General features: G+C 42.9%; 1 protein-coding gene and 1 long non-coding RNA gene across 7 annotated transcripts in view; both read left to right on the top strand.

Moving 5' to 3' along the window:
- The window catches only part of ARHGEF10 (Rho guanine nucleotide exchange factor 10), a 101,071-nt gene extending 87,288 nt beyond the window's left edge, over nucleotides 1–13,783 (top strand). For all 6 annotated transcript variants that reach the window (XM_082215403.1, XM_082215402.1, XM_082215406.1 and 3 more), the window contains 2 exons: nucleotides 9,534–9,656; nucleotides 12,764–13,783. In XM_082215403.1, the coding sequence (XP_082071529.1) occupies nucleotides 9,534–9,656; nucleotides 12,764–13,278 (638 nt within the window). In that variant the 3' untranslated portion in view covers nucleotides 13,279–13,783. The remainder of the gene's footprint in view (nucleotides 1–9,533; nucleotides 9,657–12,763) is intronic.
- Nucleotides 566–4,392, top strand: LOC309529197. The gene is made up of 3 exons (XR_014218125.1): nucleotides 566–3,205; nucleotides 3,694–3,968; nucleotides 4,328–4,392. It is a non-coding gene; the product is annotated as an uncharacterized lncRNA (long non-coding RNA).
- Nucleotides 13,784–14,840: the final 1,057 nt, after the last annotated feature.

The raw sequence follows: 14,840 nt of genomic DNA on the forward strand, positions 1-14,840 counted from the left end.
GCCTCATCTTGCGGGGATGGGGAGAAAAAGAAACTACCCATCCTATTAACAGGCTAGTGTTATAAATGTGTGTTGCTCACTTTGAGAAATAGATGGCTGTTATGTGTTGGAACGGTAAGATTTAGCGGTGATACTCATCTCCGATAGTTGTAGTCTGTGTTAAAAAGCAGCAGGATTTCCCTCGATTCTTCCAAAGAGTCTATAAAGGGGTGCGGGGAAACCCTTTGCATTATTTTCTTCTGGGGGGGGGGGTCTTCATGCCACTGGTGGGCATGTCTAGAAGCAAAAGTTGGAAGAGCAGTCAATGTGATTCTTGTCTTTTGTATAGGAAACCTCATTCCTCCAAAGGTTCCTACACATCACCACAGAAAACCCAGTTTTTCTGCCCGGACACTGAAGTCCAGTGCCGAGGGCTTTCTGGCAGTTCCCTCACTGCGAGAAGTGAAGTTATAGGGAACCAGGCAGAGGGCCTTCTTGGTAGTGGCGCAGGCCCTCCCATCAGATATCAAAGAAATAAACAACTATCTGACTTTTAGAAGACATCTGAAGGCAGCCCCCTTTCCTGTTCATATAGAAAGGAGATTTGATTTTACAATTTTTGCATTCAAAGGAGCACTAGGGAAAGGAGAGCAAACTCTTCTTCCCTCTCCCACTTTACTCTGCTTTGCTTTGTTGCTTTAACCAATTTCCTCTGAAATGGACTCCTTTCCAGTATCTGAACTGGGGCGAGAAAGAACTGTTTGAAGCAAGGGGTGGCTAATCTTGAGGCCCTCCGGATGTTGTTGAACTTACAATTCCCATCAGCAACAGGTGGTAGCAGTTACTCCAACAACATCTGGAGGGCCTCAGAATAAGCCACCCTTGACCTAAAGCAACAAGGCTACTGCAGGACGGTTGGGAGAGATGGTAGATTTTGCTCTCTCCTACTGGCATGCTCATTTTCACTGAAAATTTGACAACCCACTCCATCCGTGTGTTTATATGTGAGCAGGGCAAACAGTTGCCTCATCAGGTTAGTTTAGCTCTCTGTGCTAGTGGTGGCATGCCCTGTTTCACTAGCACAGTGTTTCACAAACTTGGGTCTCTGTTTTTGGACTACAATTCCTATCATCCCTGTCCACTGATCTTGCTAGCTAGGGATGAAGGGAGTTGTAGTCCAGAAACAGCTGGAGACACAAGTTTGAGAGACACTGCGCTCATCAGATTATCTGTTTAGTAATATATTTGTAAACCTCCAGCTAGTGTAGCCAACAGGCTAAAAATTATAGCTGTAAACGTGTCACCAATATCCTCCTATATTGTGAGAGAAACATGTAGCGGCAGTGTCTGTGAGCTTAGTTTTTTATTGTCATAAATGCCTGTTGCTCTGCAGGGGGAGAATATTTCATTGAGGTAGCATCTGGCAAAAGCAAACCTCTGCCCAGGGGTGGAGTGTGCTGGCTTTTAGCATCTAAATGAATGAATGGAAAATTTTAAAATAACCTATACAGCTTCATTTTGCTTTTGTGCAACAGGGTGAATGGTGGGTTAGAACCTCCTTTCTGCCTAATTTCCTCTAAACTAAAGCTCTAAAGCAAGAGGTCCTTAAACTGTAACAGATTCTTACTACTCTCTTGGGGAAACACCAAAGGAAGGGGGCACGCAGTCACGTAAACCTGGCCGTGGTCTACTTGAGTTTCTTTATTCATCACACCTGTGCCCTTGCTCTTCCTTCAAATAATTACACACTGGCTTACAAATGGATTCCAGGTGGCTTCTTAGCCAGGCAATTTACAGGGTGAGACCTGCTTAACTCCAGCCATACCACAGAACCATCACTTTGTTTCGGACATTTCCTTGGGCTCTAGTGCTCTTGAGTTGACATAATTTTACATATAACTCGGCAACCCTACCCTATTTCTCCTTGAATAACTGGAACAATTTCATGAATTTTAGTTTGAGCTGCCATTTATCCTCAGCTGAGCTCCAGATAGCAAGGTGCACCAGTGTGGAGTTTTAAGATGTTTGGAAGAATCAGGGATGCTTAACTATAGTTTTCGGAACAGTAAATCTTACTCTTTTTCACTCATGCCTGTTGCACTGATCTGAACAGCCGAAGTTTAATCATAATAATTTTGTTATAAAGCCCATGTTGCCATGAACTCTGGGCTTTTTAACTTTCCATGTAATTTTTTATTATTCAGTAAATGGTATTTTTATTCATTATGTCATATCCTGATGCTAACATTTCCCCCAGTGCTTACATTGGATTTCATAAAACATAATCCTTTCAGAACAATTCCGCTGACTGAAGAAATTCTTGATTTGTTCCTTTAACAACTGATGACAGCTTAGCTATGTAACAAAGCAATTTCCATTATTTACCTTGTTGTGTGACATGTGTTTCCTGCAAACTGAAGAGGGACAGGAAAGTGTACCATTTCCTCAGGAGAGGGAGAGTAGGGTAACAAAAACATCATTGCAATAGAAGATTAAAATGCCTTCATTAATGGAAGAATGACTAAATAGGAGGGTGGATTTTGGACAGTTATAAAACGTACAGACATGTAGGCTAGGTGATTTGCAAAGTCCAAGAGTTTCCTTCAGTGAGAACCATTTGGAAGTGCCCTAAGATTGTCCTTCAAATACTTTTTGGAACTAGGCTGATACTGTGCAGTTCACTCTCTAAGATTATCACTGAAGGAAAAGTTCAACTTTAAACCTTTGTTGTTGTTGTTGTTTAGTCGTTTAGTCGTGTCCGACTCTTCATGACCCCATGGACCAGAGCACGCCAGGCACTCCTGTCTTCCACTGCCTCCCGCGGTTTGGTCAAACTCATGATGGTAGCTTTGAGAGCACTGTCCAACCATTTCGTCCTCTGTCGTACCCTTCTCCTTGTGCCCTCAATCTTTCCCAACATCAGGGTCTTTTCCAGGGAGTCTTCTCTTCTCATGAGGTGGCCAAAGTACTGGAGCCTCAGCTTCATGATCTGTCCTTCCAGTGAGCACTCAGGGCTGATTTCCTTCAGAATGGATACGTTTGATCTTTTTGCAGTCCATGGGACTCTCAAGAGTCTCCTCCAGCACCATAATTCAAAAGCATCAATTCTTCGGCAATCAGCCTTCTTTATGGTCCAGCTCTCACTTCCATATATCACTACTGGGAAAACCATAGCTTTAACTATACACGACAAGGCAGTGATCCACGAAGGAGACTTTAAACCTAGGTGTCAAAGTTTAAAAATTCATTTAGAGAAATATTGTAAAATTAATGAGTGTTAGAAAAAATGTTGGAATGAGACTATTTGGCTTTAGTAGAAATGCTATAAGGAGTTATGTACAAATAAGTTTTAAGCTTTAGGGCTTTTTATGGCAAGATAAGGTTAAAATAAATTAAGATAATTTGATGACAGAACATAGTGAAAGATGGAAAGGATTTGCTGAGATAATTAATAACTAGAATACAAAAAAGGGAGGTGTGAGGAGGTCGATGAAACAAGATAACGAAAGATAAAGATTTGGGAATATTGGATTTGTTTTTAATTTTTTGTTTGCTTTTGTTTTTGGCTCTGATGTATTGTGTGTTTTGCTCTCTTTTTTCTTTTTATTGACTTGTATTGTCTAATTTCTTTTTTCTTTTGTCTTTTTCCATTTTTTCCTCTGTAATTTTAAATTCTCAATAAATATCATTTAAAAAAAATAAAAATAAACATAGGTGTCAATAAATGGCATACCAGGTGATGCAGCACAGTAGCTTACGCAGTGCGTTGGGCAGAAGAGCCTGATTCAGATTTTTGTCAATTTCATTGTTGACATTTCTGCAGTTCTGGTTGTCTGTAAGGATTCTTGTTGCAGATCTGGTATTGTAAAGGGTTACTGAGATGATGCATGTGAAGCACTTTGAATAATTGATTAGCGTTCAGTTTATCTGTAAAAATTATAGGAGCAAAGAATCTCATTTGGAAGGTGTGCTTTTTATAGAATCATAGAGTTGGAAGAGACCACAAGGGCCATCGAGTCCAACCCCCTGCCAAGCAGGAAACACCATCAGAGCACTCCTGACATATGGTTGTCAAGCCTCTGCTTAAAGACCTCCAAAGTAGGAGACTCCACCACACTCCTTGGCAGCAAATTCCACTGTCAAACAGCTCTTACTGTCAGGAAGTTCTTCCTAATGTTTAGGTGGAATCTTCTTTCTTGTAGTTTGGATCCATTGCTCCGTGTCCGCTTCTCTGGAGCAGCAGAAAACAACCTTTCTCCCTCCTCTATATAACATCCTTTTATATATTTGAACATGGCTATCATATCACCCCTTAACCTCCTCTTCTCCCGGCTAAACATGCTCTAAGTGACAGAATGGCCCAGTTTTTCAAAATTCCAAATTGAGATTGTGTATGTGCATAGTTGTGACCATTCTTATCCTCTTGATATTAGCTACATTAGTTCAGTGTTTCCCAACCTTTTTTGGGCAAAGGCATACTTCTTTCATGAAAAAAATCTCGAGGCACAGCCCCGTGACGTCAGTGCGCAGCGTCATGCCGGGAGGGACGCACGAAAGTGTAAGTTTCAATTTTTTCCCTCCCCCTTGCCTTCCTTCTGTGCCATCCGCCAAAAAGCCAAGAATCGCGGGACCACCGGCGGAGGGGGGGAGGGCGAGCGGAGGCAGCGGCGAGCCCCGTTCCTCCCCATCCGCCCCATTCCATGCAAGGAGCGCGAACAGGTGTGAGAAGGGGGTCAAACCTTCGGGCCGGCGCCGGGGAACCTCCAAGCTTTGGGGGTGGGGGGGAGGAGGCAGCAAAGCGAGGCAGGAAGGAGAGCGCGGCTTGGCTGGGTGAGCTTTGGCAGGGGCAGGGAATGAGAGCCGCCAGGCGGGCGCTGCGGACGGAGGCGCTGCCCGCCGAGCTCTCAGGCAGCCAGGCAGGCAGATGGCGAGAGCCCCGCGCTGGGCGGCCTCTCCTCGCCCTCGCCGCCCCGCCTCTCGCCGCCCGACTCGCCCGCCTCCCTCCAGGGACGGTGCCCCAATCGAAAATTTGACTTTTTTTAAAAAAATCTTTCGAATTTTTTAATTTTTCCCACGGCACACCAGGCAACATCTCGCGGCACACTAGTGTGCCGCGGAACAGTGGTTGAAAAACACTGCATTAGTTGATGCAATGTAACATGAATAATTTGTTGTAGGGTTGCGTTTTACAACAATTATTAATTGTCCGAGTCCTGTGTTGGATAAATTTATCCCAAAGGGAGCTCATTATGAGCTGTTGATCATCATAAACTGAATTGATCAGGAACCATTTTTGAGAAATACAAATAGAACAATAATTTGAAAAGCTTCTTACTCTCTGACCATATGCGCTTAGTATGGAGAAGTACAGACAAATCATGTTGCACATCTACCATCCTATGATGATTTTATATTGTGTTAGAAGTTCACATCCCCCAACAGGTGTTTCCTCATTTCCCAGTTGTTCCATTGCTTCAAGAACAGAGGATTTCCGTTTGACCTCACCTCCGATTGTTTATTTCCTTCTGCATTCAAGATGTTAGATTCCTGGATAATCGCTTGCAATCTTCACATGTGGAAACAATGTTTTTTCAGTGGTGCAAGCCAGCACTTAGACATTTCTGAAGCACTGCTGTGCCGTGTCAGGACTTAGTTCTTGCCCTGTCTCCATCATGTCAATGCTGTCAAAGTGCTGAAGAATAGGGCGTAACATATCCACACATATTTTCAAAACACTGTAGGCAGATGACAAACAACCAAAAGATGAATTTTTGTATAACTGGTTTCTCAGTGTATGTGTTTTGTTACTGGAAGCTGGTAAAGCACACCTTTCACACTTCTCTGTGTAGATACAGGTAGGTAGCCATGCTGGTCTGCCGTATTCGAAACAAATGCACCTGAAAGCTAATACTAATAACAAACTTAGTTGGTCTCTAAGGTGCTACTGGAAGGATTTTTTTAATTTTATTTTACTTCCCTGTGTAGTTGTTGCAGCGTCAAAAACGTTTTGCAAGGTTTTCTTGTAGCCACCACATCCTCTGCCCCATTTTGTAAGGGAGACATTTGCCATGTCAACCCTAATAAGTCATAAAAAGGGAAAGGTAAAGGGACCCCTGACTGTTAGGTCCAGTTGTGGCCGACTCTGGGGTTGCGGCGCTCATCTTGCTTTATTGGCCGAGGGAGCCAGCGTACAGCTTCTGGGTCATGTGGCCAGCATGACTAAGCCACTTCTGGCGAACCAGAGCAGCGCATGGAAACACCGTTTACCTTCCCGCTGGAGCGGTAGCTATTTATCTACTTGCACTTTGACGTGCTTTCGAACTGCTAGGTTGGCAGGAGCAGGGACCAAGCAACGGGAGCTCACCTCATTGGGGGGATTTGAACCGCCAAACTTCTGATCAGCAAGTCCTAGGCTCTGTGGTTTAACCTACAGCGCCACCCGTGTCCCTAATAAGTCATAAGAAGAGCCCAGTTGCATGAGACCAAAGGCCCATGCAGTCCAGCATTCTTTTCTGACAGTGGCTGGTCAGAAGCCTATAAGAAGCCCATAAGCAGAATCCCCAGCAATCGGTACTTGGCAATGATGGTAGAACATAGCCGTCTTGGGTAGCAGCCATTGAGGGCCTTGTCCTCCATGAGCCTTTCCCATCCTATGATGCAATACAACCAGATTCAGCACTTTGGCCATGGCTCAGGTGGAAAAATTGTGTGACCAGGTAATTTATTTCCTAGTATCACTTGTACATTCCTTTGGCTTCCTTGAGGTGGTCAAAAGGGTCGTGCAGTAGCATTTAATTTTATAACAAAGCAGCTCACTGGCAGTAAAAGTAGGAGCTATGAAGTTTGCTTTGAAAACGAACGGTTGGGCATCCTAGCTACCATCGCTATGTTGGGGCGGGTAATAGGGAGCAAGTCACCAGTAACTGACAAGCTGTCAGTGATGTTAACTCCTTATTCAGAAAAACAGAGCAGTGTAGGCCTAGTGAGCACAGCAACTGTTCCCAATAGATCTTGCCCCATGAGGCAGTTTCAAGGACTAAAATTCCCCACCTTCCCTCAGCTTTCTTCCTCCCCCAATTTCTTCCCAAGCAATCTGAGATTCCTTCTTCTCACCTGTCTCTGCCCCACCCACTGAGAGCCAGTGTGGTGTAGTGGTTAAGAGCGGTAGACTCGTAATCTGGTGAACCGGGTTCGCGTCCCCGCTCCTCCACATGCAGCTGCTGGGTGACCTTGGGCCAGTCACACTTCTTTGAAGTCTCTCAGCCCCACTCACCTCACAGAGTGTTTGTTGTGGGGGAGGAAGGGAAAGGAGAATGTTAGCAGCTTTGATACTCCTTCGGGTAGTGATAAAGCGGGATATCAAATCCAAACTCCTCTTCTTCATACCTCTTTGAGTGATTAGATAAGCATTTACATGCCAAGAAAATAATGGCATGGTTCCATTCAGTGTGGTTTGGGGGTTTTTTAGTGGTGGGGGGGTGGGGAGCAGGTTGTACCAGGCATTAACACTGTAAGTATTTTGTTTCTTGAGAATTATATTATATATATTATAATTTGTGTTTATTTATTTTGACATTTAAAAACAACTCTAGGCTGGAGCTTCTGGCAATATTTGGGAGGTCTAATGACTTCAACCTGACAGATGCCTTCCACTTTTGTCTTCTTTCCAGCTGTGATCAACTTAGTGTCATTCACCTTTTGGCTAGAAGGGCAGACTTTTCAGATTCATTCAAGGCTACCCCCTCTGATCCATTCTGATGGAGCATTCAGGCATTCTGCGCCAGAGAGAGCCAGCATTATCCCTTTCATTAATATTTTATTGTTTTGATATCCATCCTTAAGCGACGCACCAGTAATTTTCCTTTAAATAGTACGAAATGTGTGGCTCTACCTTTAAAAAAGATTCGAGACTCAAAGATGTCGTTTCACACAAATTGTTTTGAACAACATTGTGCAAAGCAGGTTCACTGCTTCACATTTTCAGGTTGAGGAAGGAAAGGCAGCTGAATTCTAAAGCAGCTGAATATGCATGGGTAAAGATATATCTCCTTTTTTAAAAGGACTTCATCAGAATTATACAACTGTGAACTATGCATTTACACAATTGCTTCATTGTGCAATGAATAAACCCTATGAATCTGGTGTAAAAAAAAGGATTGCTTAGGTTGGGATAGTCTTAGTCTGAACTAGAAGTTCTGGATAAAGAGAAGAGAGCACACGCTAGGTCTTCATTTGTGACAAAGTTTGAAAGTTAGTAGGGTCTACAACACTTTTGGGGCCTGGGGACATGTGGAAACCTTGAGACATTGTCATGGGCGTGACAAAATACCCATTTCACAGGGCTGAATAAACCCTATGAATCTGGTGTAAAAAAAAAGATTGCTTAGGTTGAGATAGTCTTAGTCTGAACTAGAAGTTCTGGATAAAGAGAAGAGAGCACACGCTAGGTCTTCATTTGTGACAAAGTTTGAAAGTTAGTAGGGTCTACAACACTTTTTGGGCCTGGGGACATGTGGAAACCTTGAGACATTGTCATGGGCGTGACAAAATACCCATTTCACAGGGCTGAAAACAGACAAATTGGAGGGTCAGGAAGGGGCCTTGGTGGACACCAAGTGGGTGCCTGAGGGCCAAGTAACCATTCAGCAGAAACCTAGATATCTGCCAAATATCTAAAAAGCATCTAGGGGAATGTGCAATTGGAGGGGTGCAATGGTAGGCTGCCTTAGGTGCAGGTATAAAAAGTAATGTGTTTTAAAGTATGGAATGAAGCAGATGAAGAGAAGCAAGTGTGTTTTTAGAAGCAGTGCAAATCTGCAATCCAGATACAAAACTCAGTAGGATTTAACTTCTAAATAACCGTGCATAAATTGGACGACGTGTCTCTAACTGGTTGTATTCTTAAAGTTGCCTGGATTAACCATTTTACCCATACAGTAATCTGAAGGAACTTATCCACACTCTCCTCCATGGAATAATGCTAATGGAATCTGGGAAATTGGTCCAAGTAGGAAACAGTAGTCCCACCAAATGCTGTGTCTATTGCTAGTTATCCTAGAACAGTAGATGATATGTAAGAAAAGTAAGCAGCATGCAGATTTAACAAGGTGCATTAAATCCATTACAACACACCCTCTTCCTTTTAGCTTCATTTGTAAAACCTTGTTTGTTTTACTTCCACATGAGTTGCATTGGGATGACACCTTAGAAATAAATTAGATCTGACAAATATTGAGTGGCTTTTTCACATACTGAGTCTGTAACCTGCAACGTTGATTCATTTTTATAACAAACCAAAATGCCTTTCTTTAATAAAGCAGGATTTTTAAAAATGTTTTGTTTACAGCAAGTTCAATTTTATAATGGATTGTTTTCTTGTTTGCTGCTGGTTTTATTCATTTTTAAGGTGTTCTTCTACGTAATCTTTATCTTCTCACCCACCTTAGAAGAGCTGTTGTCCTTAAAAATGGCCTAAATATATTTTAATTAAAAGATAAGTAAATAAATGCAGTATCTTGCTTTCGGGGTAACTTTGTACCTTCTCAATCTTATAGGGCAGCAGCGTGTTTCTGTGACCAGCCTCCTGGTTTGCCATGGCTTGTTATTGGTTGGGACAAATCTTGGGATAATAGTAGCACTCCCAGTTCCTCGTTTGCAAGGAATTCCCAAAGTAACTGGTAAGTAAAATGACATTATTATTATTACATTTATATCCTGTGTTTTCCTGCAAGGAGCTCAAGGTAACAAGCATAGTTTTGTTGAGATTTCCATTCCACCTTAAGGAGCAGACGTGTGGAACTCTTGCATGTCACATGTCTGTTTACATTCCAGCACAGCTTGCTGGGAACTTCCTTTGTGTATAGCTTTTGCTTTTCCCATTCTCTCTGTGAAGACAAGAGAGAGAGAGAGATGACATGTTTCTTTGTCCTGATTTATGATTAATAAATCTGTAGTTGTAGTATGCTTCCACAAGCCTCACGCCTATTCTGTGTGCACAGTTCGATCTGCTGATAGTGTGCCCTGGCTTTGAAGCCTGGGTCACTGATTTACTTTGGAGCAGAGGTGATGGGTCTTCACAGCAGGATGGTTGGAAGGAGACGGCCCAGCCAGGGCTAGCCAGCTGGCCTCCCTGCCTCTGCATGTCGACAAAGTCTCCCCTATTTTACCCTCACAACAACCCTGTGAGGTTGGCTAAACTGAGGGAAGGTGATCAGCCCCAGGTCAACCAATGACCTTCATGACTGAATGGAGATTTGATCTGAAATGCTGAATAACTGTGCTTTGGAAGCTGTTCTCACACACCTGCACGACTTACACTGAAGAACTAGAGAACATTGTGTGCCTCCTACAGCAGCTTTTGAACTGAGTATCTGGCATAAAAATAAACTATAAATACATCTACAGTATATGAAACTCTAAGGACCTATTGGTAATTGCACATGAGTAAGTAAAAGTATAGGACCCCTGGATGGTTAAGCCCAGTCAAAGGCGACTATGGGGTTATGGTGCTCATCTCACTTTGAGGCTGAGGGAGCCGGCATTTGCCTACAGACAGTATTCCGGGTCATGTGGCCAGCATGACTAAACTACTACTGGCACACGGCGGGCCATGACAAGTGCCAGAGCACACGGAAATGCAGTTTACTTTCCCACCGCAGCAGTACCTATTTATCTACTATGCTTTCGAACTGCTAGGTTGGCAGGAGCTGGGACAGAGCAACGGGAGCTCACCCTGCCATGTGGATTCAAACCGCCGACCTTCCGATCAGCAAGCCCAAGAGGCTCAGTGGTTTAGACCACAGCGCCACCCGCGTCCCTGCACATGAGTAAGATGTGCTGAATTTGAAGGCTGTGCTTAATAGCCATTGTATTCTTTGAAATCCAAATAAAATTCTGAACCCTAATGCATTGATACTTTATGTTTTGCAGTTTGCTTCCCCCCCTCTACTGTTATAACTGGTCAACTACTTTTAGCAGCCAGTCCATATGTTAACAAGTAAAGAAAAGTGCCCTGTGGTTTAAAATCCCCTCTTCTTACTCCAGTAAACTTACTCCAGTTGAACACTCTACAGAATAAATGTCACTGCACTTAAGGATCTTGCATGTTTGAAGCTTTCATCTGGCCTCCCCAGTAAAATATGTTATCTATTTCAGCAAGGCCAGCAGCAATATGTATATGGGCAACAAGAGCGGAGTATTAAGCTTAATTGGAAAAAAAGGTCTTTGGCAGCTGATTGTGGAGAAAGCTAGTAATGTTAAGATAGTGCAAATGCCAACCAAAACATGTCAGCTGATTCCCTTACTCATGCTGTTGTGAAAACAGAGAACAAAGCATGAACTGTACGTCAACTTTAGCTCTGCATGTCCTCAACTTTGCTGATTTGTTCTAGAATCATAAGGTAACTCTGGTATATATAATAGGCTGCTTCTGAAAACATTTTGTGCAGCAACAAGAAAAAGCAAAACTGCTGGCATATTCATAAAGCCAAGCAAGGTCTGGTACGGTTTCAAACTGGATGGGGGGGGGAACAGTGTGTTGAGATTCTTGCACTGCAGGGGATTGGACTAGATGATCCTTGGGGAATCCCTTCCAACTCTACCAGTCTGTGATTCTGTGAAGGTTTAGTCTTGTTCACCTGTCTTAATCTAGGGAGAGAGTCAGGGCAAGGCTTTGGAGAACAGTCCAAAGACTGCAGGAAACTCCTGGCCTATATATGTAGCAGAATGGACTGTACCATTTCAGACTGCAGCGGATGATCAATTGTTTATGTTTCCCTACACCAAAACCTCCCAGAAAATGGAAAATGACCACTGCAGTCAAAGGTATTTGTCCATTATGGTGTGCTGGTTTTTTGTTCCCCAGGGCGGGGTGTGTGTGTAAATGGAGGGGTACTCAAAACTGGTATTGCTCACCCGCAGTCTGAAATGGTATTGTGCATTTGTTTGCTTTACTATTTTTTTGCATGTGTAGATCCAGGCCTAGGTAATCAGGCAGGAAGGGTAACATCAGGGGGGAAACGATAGAAGGGAGAAGGTACTTGGGAGCACAAGGTCATCATATTGCTCAGCAAGATGGAAAGAGACCTGCAAGTATCTGTTTATAGGCAGCTTGAATCAGTGAGTAGAGGTGGACCCAACAGAAGGTAGCAAAGACCAGCAGTGGCATAGCATGGGTTACCAGTGCCTGGGGCCATGCAGAGGGGGTAGATGGGCGGGAGGGGAAAGGACGAAGTATGCATGCACATTCAACTGCCAGGAGATCGCAGCCACAGAGATCAGAAAAGAAGAGCTGCTCTGTTGTGTGGAGAGGTCACTTCCTGGTTCGCATACAGAAGCCATTTTCAATGGAGCCCAGTGACGGAAGTACACAGCTGTATTGAGGCAGCACCAGATGTTGAATTTTTGCACCCCTAATGATTCATCCCTAGGGCAACCGCCCCTATGCCCCTCACACTACGTCATTGGCAAGCAGCTGTATATATCTCTTCCCTGTAGTAAGGTCTCTCCCATAACATTTTAGGTAAGTTTACCATGTGATACAGGAGCATCACATTGACTTCCCTCCAGTAAATGTTGCACAATTGCAAAATAAGTAGTCACCAAATTCATGTTGACTTAACAATATGCAAATGTTCTGACTTGGCAAGGTTTTAGTTCTGTGATGTGCAGAGAACCATTTAAAAAATTGTTCCGAGGACTGAATGGCTGGTGAAATTAAGGTCAAGATAATGAGAATTGCTCTTTTTTTTAATGAAGGTGTTGTTTTTTTCTCCCCCGGCTGCAGGAAGAGGAATGGTTTCTTACCATGCGCATAACGGCCCAGTTAAGTTCCTTGTAATGGCCTCTGTAACAAACAAGAGAAGCAAAAGCAAATCAAGGCACAGCCTGCGTCGTCCTCGTTCGGGATTGAAAGATGAGGACCAAAAGAACGTTGTTCACAATGAGAGACCTAGTTCTTCTCTGAGCAACCCCAATGACAGTGCTGTTTGGCTGGGAGGCTCAGTAGGGTCTATTGCTCAGAAAAGTGACTTGTCTTCATCTTCTGGGTCCCTGACGTTGTCTCATGGATCAAATACAACTGAGCACAGGCCCGAGGAGAGTGCCGTCTATGAGCTTTTGAAAGAAGTCTCTCTTAGCCGGAGTAAAAAATGTCGATCCAAAGAAGGAAAAGCAGTATCTGTCTTGGTCATCTCTGGAGGACAAGGACACAGAAGAGTGAACAAGAAGTGTAAGCAGCAGCGGCCAGATGAACTGGTTTCGTCTGTGATGGTTTGGCAGATTCCACTATTAAAGATCTAACATCACGGTACATTGTGATTTTGTGGAAAACGTCTGCTTTAGACCCAAATGTGTCTTCATCATGATGAACCTTCATCCAAATAGATTTCTGGTGTCATGTGAAAATGAGTTCTGGGCCCAAGTGTCAGTCTTTGCAGAGGTGTGCACACATATGACTAGCTGCATTGAAATTGGTGAGATTGCTTGCTTGAATAAGGTCCTAAAAAATATCATAATATGTCCTTGGGTTGAAAATGCTTAGTTCTTAATGGAAATTCTCTAATGGGAATAGGGGGTGTAAGTCGCTTCTTTTTAAAAAACAACAATTTTGCCATTATTTATATTCAAAAGTTATATCCTAGGAAATACTAAATGAAATGCAAGGATCAAATAGAATTCCACCAGTGGGTCTCCCTTAACTTCTTCTTACAAAGCAATATAACTCTTCCATTTTGTCTACTAGCTTAATTCCAGAGGGCATAGGTAAACTTGTAATATATTTCTTCAGACCAAAACAAAAGAAAAGTGTATTGAGTCAAATAGTAATTTAGATTTATATCCTTTGAAGCAAACAGCTAATACTATTTTTAATGCTCAGTATTAAAAAAAAAAAACATTGCAGAAAATGTTGAGACACAAAACTACGTGGTTTACCCTTTTTACTTATTTAAGTGTGGGGTTTTTGTTTGCTTTTTTTTTAACTGTTTGGTCATTGCCAATAGATAGAAGAAAATAACATGAATACAGATGTTAGTAGGTACAAATAGTAGTTCATGTTTTGGTGCTCTTTTGTTTATAGCATATTCTGTTGCTGGCAGTAGAATGTGCTCCATTTTATTGTACATGAATAATATTTTTTTTGGGGGGGGGGGTAAATAGCAAAACAAATTATGAGATTATGTATCCATAAAGTAGCAGAGTTCAGCACTATCCAAATACATGAATGTTTGCTAGAAGTGCACATTATTAATGCAAGCTTTGACCTGAAATCAATTGAAGTGTACATTTGCCATGACTACAGGCCAAGCCTGGTGCCTAATATCTATGAAAAGAAGCATTCTATTTACAAGCAATAGGGGTGGGAGGTCATTTTGTTTAGAGCAAATTTCACAATCCTGTTTTGCTTTATAACTTACGTTCCCATTTAGCCGTAATAATGCACACTTGGGATTCAGTTATAGGCAACACAGCAGTCTCCGATGTTGCCATGACTGTTGAGAAATGGTAACAACTTGCAGCCAGCCAACTACAAGACCAGGACTTTCAACCTCTAGTCCAGAAGTCATGACAGCTGTATGCATTCCTGCAAGTCGTTTCACAAGCAGTGGGCCTCTGTGATGTCTTGAAACCTTCCTGATACTTGACCGCTGCATAATGGGGCCATCTTATGGATCATGTTTGACCATGCCTCTTAAAACTCCCCGGACAGGTTTATTTGATCAATGATAGCAACCCTTTTCACAGCATGGGATGGAATAGCAACTGGTGTTGGTGTAACTTGCTGTACCCATGTACTTGGATCTCAGCAGGAATGTTGTATCACTCTGAGGTCACTCCTTGATGCAGGGAGAAGTCCAGTGGGA

The sequence above is a fragment of the Podarcis vaucheri genome, assembly GCF_965113315.1.
Source record: "Podarcis vaucheri genome assembly, chromosome: 3".
Lineage (NCBI taxonomy): Eukaryota > Metazoa > Chordata > Lepidosauria > Squamata > Lacertidae > Podarcis > Podarcis vaucheri.